General features: G+C 40.8%; 2 protein-coding genes across 2 annotated transcripts in view; one reads left to right on the top strand and one right to left on the bottom strand.

Moving 5' to 3' along the window:
• The window catches only part of TEX14 (testis expressed 14, intercellular bridge forming factor), a 30145-nt gene extending 17029 nt beyond the window's left edge, over positions 1-13116 (top strand). Inside the window, exons 21-32 of the mRNA XM_083806228.1 lie at positions 676-766; positions 1969-2025; positions 3150-3277; positions 4065-4255; positions 5626-5677; positions 6138-6209; positions 7028-7105; positions 8631-8748; positions 8922-9017; positions 9998-10107; positions 11854-11917; positions 12124-13116. Coding sequence (XP_083662354.1) covers positions 676-766; positions 1969-2025; positions 3150-3277; positions 4065-4255; positions 5626-5677; positions 6138-6209; positions 7028-7105; positions 8631-8748; positions 8922-9017; positions 9998-10107; positions 11854-11917; positions 12124-12160 — 1094 coding nt within the window. The 3' untranslated portion in view covers positions 12161-13116. The remainder of the gene's footprint in view (positions 1-675; positions 767-1968; positions 2026-3149; positions 3278-4064; positions 4256-5625; positions 5678-6137; positions 6210-7027; positions 7106-8630; positions 8749-8921; positions 9018-9997; positions 10108-11853; positions 11918-12123) is intronic.
• Positions 13117-14455: 1339 nt separating this feature from the next.
• On the bottom strand, positions 14456-17899 carry LOC310884441 (pinopsin). The gene is made up of 5 exons (XM_083806229.1): positions 17280-17899; positions 16910-17092; positions 16525-16670; positions 15906-16145; positions 14456-15443 (listed from the first exon to the last, which is right to left on the bottom strand). The coding sequence occupies exons 1-5, from the start codon at positions 17623-17625 to the stop codon at positions 15312-15314; spliced, it is 1047 nt and encodes a 348-aa protein (XP_083662355.1). The 5' UTR covers positions 17626-17899; the 3' UTR covers positions 14456-15311.
• Positions 17900-18285: the final 386 nt, after the last annotated feature.

Raw genomic sequence — 18285 nt, forward strand, 5'->3', positions numbered from 1 at the left:
TTCTTCTAAAGACCCTTTGGAGTCAGGGAGACAAAATCTTGTACTTACATTTTTGTGAGCAGCATTCCTGTCAGAAGGCTGAAGCTAGATCCTTTAGGGTTGCTTGGTCTCTTCTCATTATTACAGTTAGAGCTTAGGACATTCAGGATTTTGGAAGATGAGATTTGGACATTACAGTCACTGAAATAGCATTGATGCGATGATTATGTTCTTGCGCTGTTTTGGTTTGATAAAAACAAAACAAACCTGTTAGCAATTATGCCCTAAGGCTAAGTTTGTTTTCATGTGACTTGGAATGGTGCTGGAAACTGAATTAGAGTTGCATTTACACATTAATATTCTTATTGCTGTAAGTGTCTTGAGCTTAAACTGTAAGAGCTGAGTTTTGTGTGTAGAGCAGAGAAACGATCTTGATCCTTGCTTTAGTCTGTTGCCTCTCTGAGCGCAAATGTGTAAATGTTGTGATATTCCCTGGTGCGTTAGTGGTTGACTGTCTGGCAGCTGTGGTATGTTTATGAAAATGCATCTTTAAAGCACATTTGTCTCTTGACAACAACAAAGGTCAAAAGAACTAAAAAATTTAATAAAGTTGCAATTTCCTGTTCAATGAGTTATGTCACTTTCCTTTGTACTTGCAAAACCCAATAACAGGGAACATTTGTTATTTGTATTCAGGAGGAAAAATATTATTCTGCGGCACAGCAGCACAGAACTCTGGCAATAACACACTAGGAGTGAATCAGCTTAGCCATATGCCTGTAGCCAGGTAGATAAACTTATTTTCATCGTTACTTCAAGCATAAATCAGGTTATAAAGTGTGTTCTCTTTATTAATTCTGCATATATATATAATATTCAAATAAGGTGCCAGTGGTGTCTTTTTAATGATCATCTACATGTCATAGCTCCTTGCCAAAAAATCCTAAAAGGACTTTCATGACTGTCATGGGGCTTTGTTTTTTACCGTGTTCAGTATATTTTTTTGTTGCTTAATGAGGGAGTAAAATATGAAAAGTAAGTCATTTAGATTACAGTTCCTTTTACACTGAACAGTATATCAGTCTTAAACAGAGCAAAGGTAATTGAAATTATGGCTTCTGACATCTGTTTTAATTTTGTTCTGCTTTGGTTTTGGGGCTCAAGTGGCATGAAGATCATGCTTTTTCTCCTTCCCTCGGAAGAGTCTGATGGAAGCGTGCTCACTACATCTTGCCTGCAGATAACAGTAGCCCATGCTTGGGGACTTGCAGTCTCATTCACCAAACACATGGTTTATCTATCCAATGTCTTTGTAAATTCTGTGTTCTAGCAGTATGAAGAGGTGCCCACCAGAATCACCACCCCATGCTTCAGGTAGTGCTGTGTCTTAAAGAGAAACAGTCCGCGCCCTGAAGGTCTTTCAGCAGTGGTTTTCAGGCTTCTTAAAAGCCCTTAGCCTCCCTGATGCCAGCTTGCTTTGTGTCCCCCAGAGTGAGCAGCTGCTTGGTTCCTCCAGAGCATGGGCGTGAGAACTGCTTTTACTGTTTCTCAGTATTTTGTACTCTCTCCCCTCCCCTAGAGGAATTGAGTTACCATTGTAAAAGGTAAAGGTAGGTAACAAGAGAATAGTTTACAATGTCAACTAATCAAAGGATGATAAAACAACATAGTGATGTACATTTGCAGGTTTTTATTTAACTGCAGATTTTTATTCAACTTTCAACTTTCCGTTAGTTCTGAAACTGCGCATGTCGTTTAGATGTTTTCTTCTTACTGGATACAAACCCATAATGTGCTTAAAATGTTGCTTTTCTCCTAGCTTGCTCTCTAATTTCTAAGGTTTTAAGCAAAAAAAAAAAAAATTATGACCTGCTGTCTACCTGAGAGAGAAGGTCATCCTTTAAACATTATGAGAGAAGAAAGAAAATGCATTTATTTTCATAATTTTTCTGACAAGATCAATGAATATGACCTTTTCCTTCACTCAAGTGTTGAAGCAGCCCAAGAATTGATATCAAGAGAGCCGCAGGAAGACTCCAAAGATATGTAAGAGCCACAAACTGTTCTATGCTGAAACTGCAGCAAGTTGGTCATTACCATTGTAAATGGTCGATGTTGATACAAAACAGGAAGATAACACAGACTAAAGCTTAGAGGTGGAAACCTGTTTGGATTGTTGAAAGTATATTTTTATCGTGATAAGCTGGGAGATGGGTATAAAAGAGGTGTCACATACAATTGTCCTTAGCTTAGTTTGAAATATTTTCATATTTGTAAGTAATAAGCAGTGTCATTTGGGTGTTCCTATTCATGTTACAGTGTTACTGTAACATTCTTCTTATAATAATAATATTATTAAACATTCTAACTATTCCTTGTCTCTCCCATGTGCGTTACACAGAAGAAACAAAATTATTTTGAAGATTCAACTGTTAGTATGTAGTTAAGTAAGTTATATTACAAAAATACTATATAGATATTCTCAGGAAAAATGTGCACAAGAGGTATGTGACTTAACTATTAAAGTCAGCTTTTTTTCACAGATAATGGAAGTTTTGCATAGAAATCACTGACTTGGTAACAGCGAATTTATGATCATTTAATGGTCTTCTGAGGATAACGTAATCTTCTGCAAATGGCATTGGTTTGCTTAATATAATTCCAGTCCAACAGACATTTTTGCTACTTGAACGTACATCACTTTTGTGCAGATCTTTAGCAGTTTCAGCTTATCTGTGTAATTTTTTTTTAAAGGCTCCTAAGACCTTATGTTATTTTTAAGAGATTTTTAATTTTTGTTAAATGTTTAAGGTTTTCCCTTGGCTTTGGATACAGTCTTCTTCCTAGTGGTTCACATTTGAGGTTCTTGTCCTTTCTGGAGGTAGTTTCCTGTGGTTGCTTTTATAAAAGTTACTAAAACGAAGAAATTCTGTAAAGCAGAGGAATGCTATTAACCTTTTCTGTCTCTGCAAGATCATTGAAGATGTTGTTCTTTAGCCTTTGAAGAACTCTTTGAGAAGTTGTCAAAGTGATTGTCTTGCTTCCTTCTGGAAAACTAGATAAGACTGAACAAAAGTAAAGTTTAAAGAACCTAAAAATAGCAGAAATTAGTGATTCACAAGTGTAATAACTGGCTATTCTAACTGTCAGAACATCTTTCAATACTTCAGATCAGTGACAGATATTCAGGATTTGTCAAGTATTCCCTGTGAGGAGGAGAACTACTACAAGAATATAAATTGTAAAACACCCAGAGTGAGTCATGCACCCACAAGTGTCAGCACTCCACTCAGCTCAGGTAACTGCAGCGACAAAAGAAGGGAGGACCAATGAATTGCTTAAACCTTCTACACCAGAAGTCAGACCTTTCTGCCAACACTTCCTAACGTAAAAGCTGTGTATGCGAATCATGGAAACTGCATTCATTTAAGTGCCAGCACAGAAACGTTAGGCTTGGAATAAGTAATCATAAGAAAGGCTGTACCTGTTGTTTGAAATCTCATTGTTTTCGTCTGGATAGTTAAAACTTTGTAGTTAAAGCCTGTCTGGTCAAAAGCAATCTCTTAAGACACTAGAACTAGAGGAGAGTTTACAGACTGACAAAACAACTATCTGAAAGGCCTGTGAAAAATAATCACTTGGTAGTTGATGCTTATGTTAGCCTTTGTCGATCAGAAGTTGTTTTAAAATTGAAGTAATACTTGTAGAACTTCGTATTTTGAAGACAATGTAAAAAACGCTTAATGTTTAGACTGTTGATAAGATGATCTCAAAGTTTGTTGAGCTTTAATTTGTTACCCTTAAAGCAACACTTCTGTTTTCTTTGTACTTCATTAATTTGGTTTGCTATGGGAGTCTCATTTAGTAAAGTTTTGCATAAATAATGTCTGAGTTGAAACTCCTGGGCAAACAGTTTGGACTTCGCTTAAAGATCATTTTATGGACAATAATCTTAGAGTTTCTAGTTCAGGTGCCTGTTCAAATGCAAGAAACCTTTTCCTACTTCCATTGAAATGTGACCAAGATAATAATTTTCTAGCTTTGCTACCATCTCTCCATCTCTCTCTTTTTCTTTTTAATTCTAGAGGAAAAAAAATCAGTAGCCTTTAAGAAATACAGACACAGCCATGAAGTAGCTTTGGATTCTTCCTCTTGTGGTTGTCAAGAGGTGTCCTCTGCGGTGTCCAGGATATTCACTACAGCCTATGAAGAGGGAAGGAGCACTGAAAATACCTCTGCCCCTGTAGAAGTTCATTCATCTGGATTGAATGAGCCTGTAAGTGAAGGAAATTACACAAATTACACAAATGTTGGGCTTCCCATTGTACCTAATCCTGTGCAAATGTTGACAACCGTCAAAATGGCCTTGCCTGCCCTATCCTGGCCTTCTCAGCATTGGATCCAGTAATCTTGCAATACCAAAGTGGGTAAGTATCAGCAAAATGATTGGGTAGGAAAGGTGTGTTCTTGTTGGAAGAGTTTTGTTGGTGAGTTGATCTTCTGTGTCTACAGCAGGTGGCTTATCTGAATGGTTCAGAATTCACAACTGAACTGGTGAACTCCAGGTTTTTAACTTTGTGGAAGTGGGGATTTGAGTGAAAACAAATTTTGTGTGTGTGTATTCAAGTTTTCTTGTGAAACTGAAGGATTATCACAATTCACTGGGGGAATATAAATGACTGTAAATCAGCAATTCCATGAGGAAAAAAGTTACAAGTAGTTTGGATGCAAGTAAATGTTCAGAAAGCCCTTATATTATTGAAGGTGTTTGTCCTTTTTATTGCCTGCAGACGTGGCATAATGTTATCAACTTCGTTGTCTGTCTTTGGAGCTGACGTTTTTCAAGGTTGTTGTAGTGATTTCTGGTAATATTTTTGGAACTGAAGGTGTTCTGGAGACAGAACATTATCTTAGCTGTTTTTCCAGGCAGCTTACGTATAGAACAGTTGCTTTTATGCTTTTCCTATTCAGTGTTGGGGTTGTCGTTTAAAGATTAAATTAGTTTGTTCAACCAGAACAGTAGTAACTGCATTCAGTGTCATCAGGTCAGCTGTGTCTTTAGGCTTGCGTAGCAGACTGTTAAAATTCATTAAACCCATTAACAGCACAGTGCTGCCTTGACTGGCTCTGTAGAGAGATTTGGATGTGTCACTTCCTTGCCTAAAACTTTCTTCTAGGATCAAGTGCTTGAAATACCAATTTCCGTTTTTGAAGGACTTGCCTTTGATTACAAATCCTTGATTTTTTGGGGGATTCTTTCGGTAACTAGATGTGCCTGGCTTTAATAATTAAAGATTCAAAACAGAGTGGGAAAATGAGAGGTGTCAGAACTGTCCTTTCAGAGAATTCCTGTCCAATTGTCTGTACACAGTGTTGAAATGAATAAAGAGTGTGTAGCTGACGATATCTTAATGATCAAAAAAAAGATGAGTGAAAAACAGCCTAGGCAAAATCTGACACATCTGGCTTACCTGGATGCTACCTTTTCCATATTCTGAACACATTGAAGAGCTTATTTAAAAACTTAAGTAAGACTTTAATTAACACTTTACCTCATTTTGGACATAGTGTATTAAAGGCAAGGATTGGCAAACAGCAGTTCTTCAGTTTACCTTTTTGTGTTTCATTCTGTATGCTCTTACACAGGATGGATTGTCAGTAGTTGCTTCATCCTTGAGAAGCACCGGGAAGGCATCTGGTAAGTCTCTTAAGCCACTCCCCAGCCCAATTAGAGTGATAAAAAATGGATAAACAGATTTGAAAAGCAGTTTTGCTTACTATTTTTTTCTGGGCATCTCTTTGTAGGGATAAAAAACTTTGCATACAATTTTGTATTGTTAGTGATTCTTGAGTTGCAAATTCTGTGTTTGCATCTGCAGGCTAAGATCTCTGATCTCTAATAAATCTCCGTTTGTCGTGTAAATATTATTGGCCTAAAACTTGCAATGCAAAATTGAGAGCTGTATGTGCAAGTCTAGCTCTGATTTTTCCATTCTGATGATACTTAAGGATATTTCATAAAAAGTGAATGAGCCAGGCTCATGGAGATTGATAAATGATATACGTCAGCAAAATACTGTCATACTCTAAGCTTATATCACAGTTATTAAGAATTAATCACTGCTAATTAACTAAACTTCTTTTTTCCTCTCTCTCAGCACTGTCACAGGCACCTAACCACTTCATTGATGATCTCCCTCCACCAGCCCAAGAGCTGCTGGATGACATTGGTAAGAGACACTTCATCCAAAATGGTATGAGACTTGCCAGCTGTGTTTTAAAGCCAAGGACAGTGCAGTACTTCAGTACACAATCAGGATTTCTCCCAAATCATTCACTACTGAAATACACAAGAGCTTCCAAATTAGTTGCAGTCAGGTCAATGAATAGGAAGTTAGGCATCAACAGCTTGAATAACTGGCAGTTATTTAAGTTAGTCCTTGAAGTTTCTGCCTTTCATATAATGGTTAGTTAATGCTGACGACAGCAGTTAGCTTATTGAGTATAGATGTATTTAACTCTGAGATGAGTTTTGTGTAGACTGAAGTTTTCAAAGGTGTCGTGGAGCTCTGCATGTTCTTCGTTAAAAGCAATGCCAGCTGAGTAGCTGCATCCGTCAGGTATTTTTGCAGAGCTTAGTTTCAATGATATACATTTATTTTTTTAATCATATACGTCTTGAGCCAGAACACAGAGTAAAAATCTTTCATTATTTTTACTGGTATGGGTTACAGAAAATTTTCTCTTGGTTAATCAGCAGTGAACTTCCTAAACAAACACCAGACAGAAGGATAATTAAATGTATATAGGTCCTGTGCTCTTTTAGAAATGAAGCATGTAGACAATTCTAATCTTTTTATTACCTTATTCACCAAAACAGGGCTTTGGAGTCTGTCACCAACTGAATACGTAATGGCCAGAGACAATTTGTAAGATTAACATACAGACTAACTATAGATTATGTAAGAGTTTTCATGGAGTTTTGGGTGGATAAAGAAAGTGGTACTTTGAATTTTATAGATGTAAGGAAATATGCTGTTTTTAACAGAGTATTTAAAGCAGCAAGATTCCATCACTCAAGAGTTTGAAGAGAAGGGATTATTTGACCATGGAGTGCAAATAAATGGTTAGTTGATAATAGTCCTAACATAGAGATTACAAATGGAAAGTAACTTTGCTGCAAAATAACTTGAATACTTTGAAAAGTTAATACTTTGAAAAACTTAATTTTCAGCTTTTTTTTTTTTCGTATTTGTGGTTGCTATCTTGGAAAATTCAGCAGAAATTTGAGAGGGTTCCCCCTTTCTCGATAAGATGATACGCAGTGTTTTCACAAACAGTACCTCCTGCAGCAGTGTTTGCTGTCTTTCTCTGTGCGTTCACCTCTCTAAAGTCTGCAGAGATCTGTTATGGAAGGCTTGCAGATTTGAACTATCAGAATTAATCTTCTACTTTCGTTATGCCACTGTAACATATGCTGCGTTCAAACGTAAGTGATGAAACCCACAAAAGTATAGATGGTGAGCAGCGGATGTAAAATAGAGCTGAAGTTTCCGCTCTGAAAGGGCGGTTGAGTTGAAAGTAGCCAGTACACACGAACCACTTATGTTTCATATTCACCATCATGAAATAGTGCTTCTGATCTCGTGATGTCAGAAAATAGCATCTCTTGGGGTAATCAGTGTTATGTTTCCTGTTCTGTTATAAAGGTACCAAAGATAGCAGCGGTAAATCTTTGTGCTTCTGAAACTGCAAATAGTAGTAAGTGGGAATCATTTTTAGATGTACAGCAAGTAAAGTCAGAGGAGCAGAAAACATAAATCTTTATAGACTCTGCATTTGTTTCCAATGAGTCAGAAAGTGAAGAGCAGTTTTTTGTATTTTTTTTAAAAGGGCAAAATATGAGTTAGTCTGTAAAAAAGCTAAACAGTATAGTCACTTGAGAATAATACTGGCACTTATTTGTGTTACCCTACAGATTTGTTAGATCTTTTCACATTTAAAATTGTTACCAAAAGGATAGAAGCTACTGTGACTTTATTCATAGGAGTATCTCGTTTTTAGGTGGCAAGGAATGCAGCAGCCTGTATTGCTTGCTGTTCAATCACTGTGGTTTTGTTGTATTTGCATAAAGTACAGCTATTTCAGACTCCATTTTTGTGACAGCCTACTGCTTCCTGCTTATCATAGCTTAGCAGAAGGTGGCTGAATATATTCACATGCTGTAGAGAAGAGAACTTAGTGAGATAAGTCTTGGGGTGGGGGGGGGAATATCATTGGATTTTGCTAAGTAGGGTAACAAAGCTAACATCCACAGGTTTTCTTTTGATTTTTCTTCAATATCTTGGATTGTAAGGCAAGAGATTAAAGATTAATGTCCACATGCATTTTTCATTTTAGTACGAAGCAAAATGTTCACTCTTCTGAATCTAAAAATGTGTTACAGTAAAATATTTATCTAGGTCTTGCTATTGGCCGCCTATGACTGTAGATAATGCGAACTTAATTGGTAGAAGATCAGATGACTGAGGAAAGAAAAATTAAAAAGTAGACAACTGAAAGTTTCCCAAGTGCAGTGAATAAAACCACAATTTATTTAGTATCTTCCTTTCGTAACTTTGCTATTAAATTCTTTCTGTTTATGTCAATAGTTGCTGGTCAAATTAAAACGGAAGACAGAGACACAAAAAAAGAAATTGAGCAAAATGAGAAGAGAGATCATAGTGTATTGACTAAGGAGGCATTTAATTTAGCAGAGGAAACAGAAAGGTAAGAAAAAGACAATGATAATGGCATATTTAGCTTTGAATTACAAACGTTTAGAACATTCAATGCTTACATTAAGTCAACTCTCCTAAGAACTGTGATCACTTCTACTGTTTTCTTTCAGAATGGATAGTATTAAACTTGCCAGCATTCATTTAAAACCTTTTATTCAACAGGGCTCACTCCACTCTTGACGACGTTTTAGAAAGAATTCTCCATGCTGTTCCTGCAGATGAGGAAATCCAAGAGCAACCTCAGGGACATGCCTTTGGGTTAGCTGATAATTGATATTTTGTTCACAAGTTTCTTGTTTATCTTCTGTATACAGACCTATGTGGGACGTCAGGAAATGGAGTGTCATTCTTCAGACAGTAATGTTTTGGGGAGCTCCACTTGGAGGCATCATTCAGAACTTTCAGTATTAAATTGGAGGGCAAAGAATATCAGGCAGTTTCCTGTAGCTGAAAAGTAAATGCTTCAAACAGGCAAGGAAGTGCATCGTTTTTACAGAAATTTGAGATAATTTGCCAGAATGGTAGATTTTCTGAGGTAATGAGAAGAATGTATATTAAGAGAATAAAATCATGAAAGATCTTTAGGAAAAAAAAATCTTTAAAGAAGAGTTCGAGAAAGCCAGTGTGCTTGGCCACACAGAAAGAAATGAAGAAAATGGCAGGCATCGTATCTACATCATTTTAAGAAAAAAATGCATAGCCCAAATAACTTTTTTTCCTCTTAGAACCAAAGATAAGAGCTTTAAACTCTGAACAGCTCCACAGTAAATGCCAGTGAGCAGTCATAAGTCATTCTTAACATATATCTTACTAAGGAACACAAGATAGTCTTGTGTTCAGCATCAGGATTTTTTAATATAGAAGGCAAACTGTCATGATAATCAGGAGGATTTTGCTGATAGGGCAGTCTGATTCCTGCAGTGTGTATATATAGCTGTGTTCATAAGTGGCTCAATCCAAAGCCCATTCACACTCATAGTCAAACTGCTTTTATGTAATGCACACAAGGGATCATTGGAGCCTGCTTATGGATGTGAAGGTAAAGCACATCTGTAGACTTGGTGGGGAGTGATTGTTCAGAGGTTGGTGGGGCAGATGCCCATTACAGGTCAGGGTAAAAGTAAAAAAGCATCTGGTATCTCCAGTGGCTTCTATTTTAGTACTCTGTATTCATCTTCTCTAAAAGAAAATACAAAAAAAAAAAAAAAAAAAGGAATGATAAAATTCTGTCATTTAAGGGCTGCAAGCCTGAAAGATCCAGAAGATCTTGGAAGGAAGAAGGGAGTAGAGGAAGGTGGAGCTGGGACCGGAAGCAGCGAGCCAGAAGGCTGTGCAGGGAGTTCAGAAGGTCCTCTTCATCTGTAAAGCTGCTGGATGCTGGGATGGGCAGTATTTCATTTATGTTTTTAGCACTGGATTTGTCGAGCTTGCACAGAGTAGTGTTTTGCATTTCTCCGTTTTCGCCCCATCCGGGTGCTGTTTCTACCCTGTGATTTTTCAAAGAGAGTAAGCTGTTCTTAATCTTTTCAGAGACCCTTGAAAACTTTGGGTTTTTTATTGCTTTGTATTCTGGACCATTTGCTGGAGCTGCAGAGGGTATGTCTCGTAGTGAGAGAGCAGTTTCCTCTACTGACCTCTCCAAAGCTGGTATTGCCGCCTCTGTGTCCCATTTAGTCTTCAGCCTCTCTGGCTTAGGCACCTAACGGCTTCACGCTGTTGTAAGGACTTGGAGTTATTATCACTATGGTTTGGTATGTACCTGTGATGCGTATGCTAATGCCATCAAATCCCTTAAACATCTGTCTCTGTCTAGTCTCTCCTGGCTTTCCTCCAATAGAAATTGGAAGCAGAGAGGAAGGCACAAACTGAAATGAAAGCGCTTCCCCTGTTCTAGGACTATTTGAGGGATGAAGGGATTTTACATAGGTTGGCAGCCAAGGTATCTTTCTGCAAGCAGGTTTAAGGAACTTAGCTTTTTAGATCTGTGTAAATAGTTCCTCTGTAACATGCTGCTATGGTGCCTGTGACACAGCTGTGTTGTCTGTGACACAGCTGTGTTTTTATATTAATGTTTCGGTCAGGACATATGGGAGGGAGTTAGTGTCTAAAATTCAAGAAGTTAATGTGATGATGAAAACAAGTGAACAACTCCTTAAGCAGTAGAAATATCTTCTCTTTTTGGCCAAAGTTTCCGTTTTTTATATAAGATAATTTTTCGTTAACAAGGTGAGCTGCCTCCTGGTTAGAATATAAAGAACTGCATAAAAGAAATGAGATAACAGAAAAACACTTTTGTGTTTCACTTGATTTAAATAAAAAAAAAAAAAAGCCTGCATTCCTGTACTTCAGTCCACATCTCCTTTAGGGACTGTCAAAGCTGACTGGTGTTCTGCAGCTAAAGTAAGAGGTTACCATTGTTCAGCATTTATCAATTAAAGATGTTTCTTCTTAAAGGAAGAGGATGTCGTATTTACATTAATGTGCGTTTACTGCTTTGCAGAAAATACGAAAGAACTGCCCTTTCTTCCGGGAAGAAAAAGACAGTAGACTTTGATTTTCAGGAAGAAGTGATTTTTCAATGTGTAGCACAAAATGATTTAAAGAAAACTATCCTTCAATGTTGTGAGCATTTAACACTTCTATAGCAATCAGCTCTCCATCATCAGTGTTTCAGTTGCTAGTTAGGCACCCAAAGTTTGAAATGTCCCAGATTGTTAGTTACGGAAATGTTGGTGGTAACTTTTACACTCAGAGTTCTAGAGGTAACGTGGTAATGCTTGTTCTTTGCACGGCATTAGCATATATGACCCTATTTTCCATCAGACTTCTAAAATTACTAGGATGGTAGGAGCATGCTTCAGGCTTTGAAAACGATGTTTTCTCATCACAAAGAGGTTCCTGTGTAATAGACCCAGCAGAGCAACAGAGTTCAGGCTGGTTTCAAGTGCAACTTGATGGATCTAGGCAAAGGGATCTGTAGCGCTCAATTCAGCATGCTGACAAAACCAGAGCATTCTCTTTGAAGTGTTGTGGCTGTGTATGTTTTTGGTTTTGAGTTGAATTAACATGCTTTTTTTTGTTTGTTTTTGTTTAGATACACACCCTGAAGATCAAAAATTCCGCTTACAGAAACAGCTGTCTTCACTTTCTCCATTTAGGTGAGCATCTCCATGAAATAAATTGGGCTTTCTGCAGAAATTTATGTATTCTCTCTCTGCATGAGATACATTTCTTGTCTTCCATGCCCAGGAGGCAAGAGCTGCAATATAAAATTCCATTCTCTTCAACTTGTACAGCTTGATATAAGGAACAAACAACTGTGTAACTCTTTTAAACTATTTTTTACTTTTTTTTTTCCCTACAGGATAATTGTTTTGGATCAGAGCAGCTGTCCTACATGATTAGAATGGACAGTGGAAAAAATTGTAATATCTCAACTGTTTACTGCAGCTGGTACAGTACACTGCCCACGAACTGCAAACCTTTTTGGCCAAAAAGACTTTGAATGCTCACTCTTCATTTAGCTGCAGCCGCAAGTACTGAAAAAAATCTTAATCCTTTACTTTGTAATGCAGCTGATGCTGTTTTGATATGAAGATTGTATCAGTAATACTGCAAAACTGATCAGTTTTTGGAATCTAACACCACTTACTAAGCTGCTATGTGTTTTCTTCTCTTTCTCTGTATATGTATGCTTTCCTAAGCAAAAGAATGTGTTGTATTACGCAGTTTTCAGTGTTACAGACAAAATGATTGTGATTCTGTGGGCTGTTTTCACTGCTCAGGCTCTCATTTAATTTTTCCGTGGTGAAGTGTGGAGCGCTGTGCTACAGCCCATGTGGTGTATGTTTTTCCTTGCTCATTAAATTTAACAAGGGTAATTTCTTGTTTTCTCTTAGTGCTTTTGTGATCTAGAGTTGAGCTGATTTGACTGATTAAGGGGATTAATTGCTGTGCAGAAAGTTAATGAGAAAAAGATAGTGTTCTTTCCGAGGTTGCAACTGCACCAATACGTTCCCTGTCAGTATTAGACAAGAATATGCGAAGTTATTTCTGGTTAGCATTACTAAGATACATACTGTTTAATTAAACTACAGTTTTGGTAGGCCTCTTCCAAAAAAAAAAATCCCTCTAATTGAGTTTTGGATCAGGCTTTTGATGGGCACAGCAACTTTTTAATACTGTTCAGGTGCAGGATGTGTAACGGTTGTCCTTATCCCTGTTGAACAGACAGCGGAATTTTAGCTGCCTTCGTGTACTTGCGTGTACCATGTGTTGCTTTTCCATCCTTGTTCTGCCTATCTGTAACTGTTAATTAATTGGGTTTAATGACACTAATAAAAGTTTCTAAGCTTAATGTGCTGTCGTTTGGTTCTTCTGGTTTTTATTTGTTATTGTTACTTCTGATCATCCAGTTATGTGTACAACTAGCTACTGATGTAGAGCTTGCTCCAGGGCAGATGCTGCAAACTGGGACACTCGAGAGGGCTTTCCTCAGAAGAGATCAAGAAAAAATAAAGAAGTCTTTCATCCATTTAGTTACGTCAGGGTAGTGATAGAGCAGAATCACCAGCAGCAAGGAGATTTCGTGGGTTAAGAACTGTTGTCAGTGCATGGCAAACTGTTCACTTTTGCACATTACACAATTCCAGGCAGAAGTTCCAGATTTTCTAATCTGGGCTCATATCAACCACAGGTATACAGTTCCCCACATGTGTGCGAGTTCTGCATCCTCCCCACAGGCAGAGGAACATCATACTCTTCATACATGCTGCTGGAACAAGATCCTGTTTTACATAGGCAAAGGGCTAAGGAAAGACTAATGTTGTATTGCAGATTTTGTGAAGAACACACAATAATGACGCATGCAAAAGTTAAACCACAGGTTTTATGTGTGATCACTTTGGGCAATGTCTGTGTGGTTTTGTTATGTGTCAGAGCCTTGATGAAATAAAGAAAAAAGTCATTAAACTTGCTGGTCTGCAGCAGTGCGGTGGAGTGGAGCAAGCACGTGAGTTTTTACATGCACATAATTAAAAATCACTTTGGCTTGCAACATGTGAAATCAGCTTCTTGGATTTCTTTCTCTATTTTATCTATCAAACCAAATGGTGAGCAGACTGTGAACCATTTTCCTATCTCTTTTTAATCTTAATGTGGAAAGTTAATATTTCTGTTGGTAGAGAGCCTTTCTCATAGCCCATAGCTTGTCTGCTCTCCTTATCGAGGCCAGAACACAGCAGTTGGAGATCTCAGTTGTTCAGCTGCTTGTACTTTTCCAGAATTACGCTTGGAGTGAATGTAAATCACCCTAATAACATAAAGCATGGACGCAAAAGCTGTAATTAACAGGAAGAATTAAACAAGGACCAGTGAAAGACAGCAGAAGAGATCAGAGGGGGCCCATCTAATGCTGCTTTTCAGCCTCCCCAAGAATGAGAGGCCAATTAATTAAATTAAAACAGTGATACTGAGCTGTTCTAATTCCTCTCTAAGGCGTTAGCCTGTGAGCAGTTTTGCATGCAGAAAAGGGGAGAGAGGAAAGTCAAGAAACAGGGATGGAGATTGGGTGAGGACGGGTGTCCTGGCCCCCTGCCACCACGGTCTGGCCTGCAGGTGTTTTATTTCTTCGGAGGCCCTTGCAGAACCCTGCATGCAGTAAGGTCATCAAGTGAAGGTATGCAAGGAAAAAAGCAAATGCTCATTTGCTAAGCAGCAGCTGAATCCTCAGCTCCCTTGTATCATCACACTGGACTTGTTTTATTTATTTATTTATTTTTAATTATTATTTTGGGGGCTGGGACTCGGGGAGGAAAAACCTTGGTCCCCAAGGTTTTATCATCATAATGTGTGCGGATCCAAATCGTCTTTCTGCTTATCAAGACATGGACTGCATGCTAGTGAGGGAATGAATTCGCTGAGGTGAGCAGCCATCAACATTGCTCCCTTCTAACCCCATTCATGGCTTTGCTGCAACAGCAAAAGCTGTGGAAAATGGTGGAAGGAGATCAGCAAATGGTGTCTTGTGCTGTGAGACTCTTTACCAGCTAGTAAAACAGACAAAGCTGATCTTGTAAACATTTTCCAACGTTTATTAATTCAGTCTGCACCTAAACATACCTGCATGATTTTTCCAACGTGACCTAACACTTCACAGCAAGCTCAGGCCATGCAGATAGGACTCGGTCTGTGCAGGGACAGCAAACACACGGCTCCGGCCTCTGGCACACTCTGCAGGCGCCAGATAAAGCTGGAGAGCCTTCGGCTGAACTCCAGGGCCGAAGAGTAACTTGTGATTTTCTGCATGGAGGAAAAGTCGTTGCCATGTTTTATCCTTAAAAGACTCCTGAGCCCCCGAGGGGAGGGTCTGGAAGGGAGGGGTGAAATAAAGGCTTGCACTTTATCCCACGGCAGGAGAAGGCAATGGGGGTTGCTCCGGGGAGCAGGGTGAGGACTGCTGGGTCCCCTTGAACCGCGCTGCTCCCCAGCCTTTCTGCGTGCCTGTGTTGATGAGGCTGTGCTGACATTTCTGCAGGTAGGAGCAGGCAGTGGTCACACACCGTGTGACGGCGTCACCTTGTTCATAGCGACGCCTGCGCGGGGCCCGGGTGTCTCTGGCATGGTTCTTCCTGTCCCCCGGGGACGGTGACCGCAGCACAGCATTTTCAGCAGGCAGCTCTGAAACTGGGCAGGGGAAGAAGGAAGGTTACTTGTTGGGATGGCAGCTGGTGTCTGCCGCAGGGCACCAGGCAGAGGCGGTGGGGAGGGCACCCCGCAGCCTGTTAGGGTTTGGGTCAGATCGGGATTTATTGCCAGCCCAACTCTTGGCAGATGCTGGCAGTTTATTGACTATAGAAGTTGCATTCTGTGTGCCCTGTGTGTGAATGAGCAGTTTGCGATCTAAAACCAAGTTGCTTTGCTCCATAAAATTATGGAAGCAGAAAATGAGCTTGTGTTCGGGCTAGGAGGCTGCTCCCTCCCTTCCCGTTTTATTCTAACGCCCTTCCTGCTTGTACAGCACCTCCTGGGTCAGGTGGGCCTAGGCTTCCAGGTGGGATGGATGGTCCCTCCCCATTTTATAGGGCCCCTAAGTCATTACCCAGAACCTCCAGTGAAGTTGTGTTTGTTAGCTAATGGCGTTCTCACCTGCTTGTTCATGAAGACATAGATGATGGGGTTGTACACGGTGGCTGTCTTGGAGAAGTAGGAGGGCAAGGAGGCGAGAGCCGGCTGGATGCTGATGTCCTTGTTGGTGGCCACCACCAGGGCAAACGTGGTGTAGGGCAGCCAGCAGATGAGGAAGGCCATCACCATCACGACCACCATTCGTGTCACTTCCCTCTCCGCCTGCTGCGTGGTGTTGGCTTCCTTCTGCTGGGCCGCAGCCTGTGGGGAGTTGTGAATAACCTGCCTGTTTGCCCTCTCCCACCAGCACGTCCAGCCCTGGGAGCACTGAAATCGGGGGACAAGGGGGCTTTAACTAAGGTTTTGTGCTCCCGAAGCCAAGCAGCTGGAGCGAGGTTTGGTGGCAGCACCATCCCCATGTCCAGTGCTTGTTTAAAAATAAGGGGGAGCACCCGGTCACAAAACCTGCCACAGGTTCTTCATCCCGATGGCAATGGGACTTGTCAGGAATAAGTTAACTCGCCTGTCAGTGAGGAATTGCCTCTCCGTACTGAACCTACAAAACCCCTGCAGAACTGCAGGCCCAGTACTTGAACATGGGATCCTGGGTGGCCGTGAACAGGGGCCCTGCAGCACTCACCGCTCGCAGGGTCACGAGCAGGTTGGTGTAGGAGAAGAGGATCAGGCCGAGGGGCAGCACGAAGCAGGCGACGAACAGGGCCAAGATGTAGCTGTTGTTGTTGCTGCCGCCCGTGTACCAGTTGGGCCCACACGAGGTCCTCAGCCCTGGAACAAACGAGGTTTGAAACAAATCTAGAACAAACTTAACATGAAAAGACTTCCAGTAACAGGCTCCAAAAGAGCTCTTTCCCCTGAGTGATCCTTTTTCTCCCAAGCACCTCTCAGGTTTCCAGACAAGCTCCCCGCACAAGCCCCCTGTGCTCTCCGGCCACCCCACGCTTGCAAACGGCAAACACAGAGGTGACAACGTGGCACTGGGTACCCCCGAAGCCCACCTCCCCTACCTTCGGGCATGTAGCTGCTCCAGCCCAGCAGCGGCGGGGTGGTCCACAGCAGCGACCAGCTCCACGTGAAGGCGCAGCCGCCCACGGCGTGCCGGTGCTGGAACCGAAAGTCTCCCAGGGGCCTGCAGACCACAACGTACCGCTCCAGCGCCAGGATGGCCAACGACCACAGCCCCACGATGCCTGCAGAAAGGAGGAGGGGTCGTGTCTGATTTTTCCTTATGGAAGGGGTAGCTGTGAGGACGTAAGGTGTTGCCTGTAGGAGACCCAGTGAGCTGCTGCGATCCCCGGAGCTCTGCAGGACACAGCTTTGCTCAATGCCGCGGCCCCAGCCCAAGGCCGAGGCAGGCCTCAAGGCTCGTGCCCTTACCTGTCAGGGAGACCATGAAGCCCTCCAGCTCACACATCCGTCTGCCGAACACGAAGAAGCCGTTGATGTTGTTGGAGAGGCTGACGGAGCTGCCGCAGAGCGTCACCAGCAGGTCGGCCAGGGCCAGGTTCACCAGGATGTAGTTCAGGGGGGACCGGAGCTTCTTGTACCGGATGGAAACCACGATGACCAGCCCGTTCACAACCGAGGCGCAGACCACCACGACGCCCATCAGCACGGCCACCGACGTGTACATCCTCCGCGGGGCCTGGTGGGGCCACTGGGGGCCGTCGAAAGGCCCCGGGGTCCCATTGCTGGGGGGTGCCTGGGAGCTGCTGGGGGACATCGGTCCTTCCTGGAGCACCAGCACCGGAGAAGCCCGCGTAGCTCACCCTCCCCAGAAGCCCCCAACCCTCTTTATAAAGCCTCAGAGGAGCTCTGTGTTGAAACACCTTAAGCTTTTTTCTTAATCTGAATGGTTTGCCCTCCCTCCCCTTTTTATAATCAGCTCTGTATTCCAGGGGGGATAAAGAGTGACTTAAACAAAAAACCTGATGACTGCCTGCTGCCTCATTTAATTGAGTAGATAGATTTTGTTACGTGAGTGCCCCAGTGGTAACACAGCCACATATACATGCACATACACATGAATAAATATATATGTGTATTTCTATATGCATGTATGTGGAGTCAGTCTGAGAGAGCATGCTACCTATATCTATAGTTCTCTATAATTATATATATATTACATAATATATATATACTGAAAATATATACTGATATATATTATATATCTGTATATAGATATATATACTGATAGATATCTATATATCTGTAGATATATATATCTGTATGTATATCTATATATTATATATCTGTCTATAGATAATATATATGTACTATATGCTTTCATAATCTATTATATATAAATATTTTATACATATATATGCTTGATAAACTATATAGAAAACAAATGTAAAAAGTACATGTAATATATGAATGCATA

The sequence above is a fragment of the Anser anser genome (assembly GCF_964211835.1).
Source record: "Anser anser genome assembly, chromosome: 20".
Taxonomy (NCBI): domain Eukaryota; kingdom Metazoa; phylum Chordata; class Aves; order Anseriformes; family Anatidae; genus Anser; species Anser anser.

Excerpts from the sequence above, each read along its gene's own strand:
- LOC310884441 (XM_083806229.1), bottom strand. The coding sequence starts at position 17,625 with ATGTCCCCCAGCAGCTCCCAGGCACCCCCCAGCAATGGGACCCCGGGG. Across the intron at positions 17,093-17,279 it reads CTTCATGGTCTCCCTGACAG|GCATCGTGGGGCTGTGGTCG; the intron begins GTAAGGGCACGA and ends TCCTTTCTGCAG. Across the intron at positions 16,146-16,524 it reads TGCTCGTGACCCTGCGAGCG|GCTGCGGCCCAGCAGAAGGA; the intron begins GTGAGTGCTGCA and ends AACTCCCCACAG.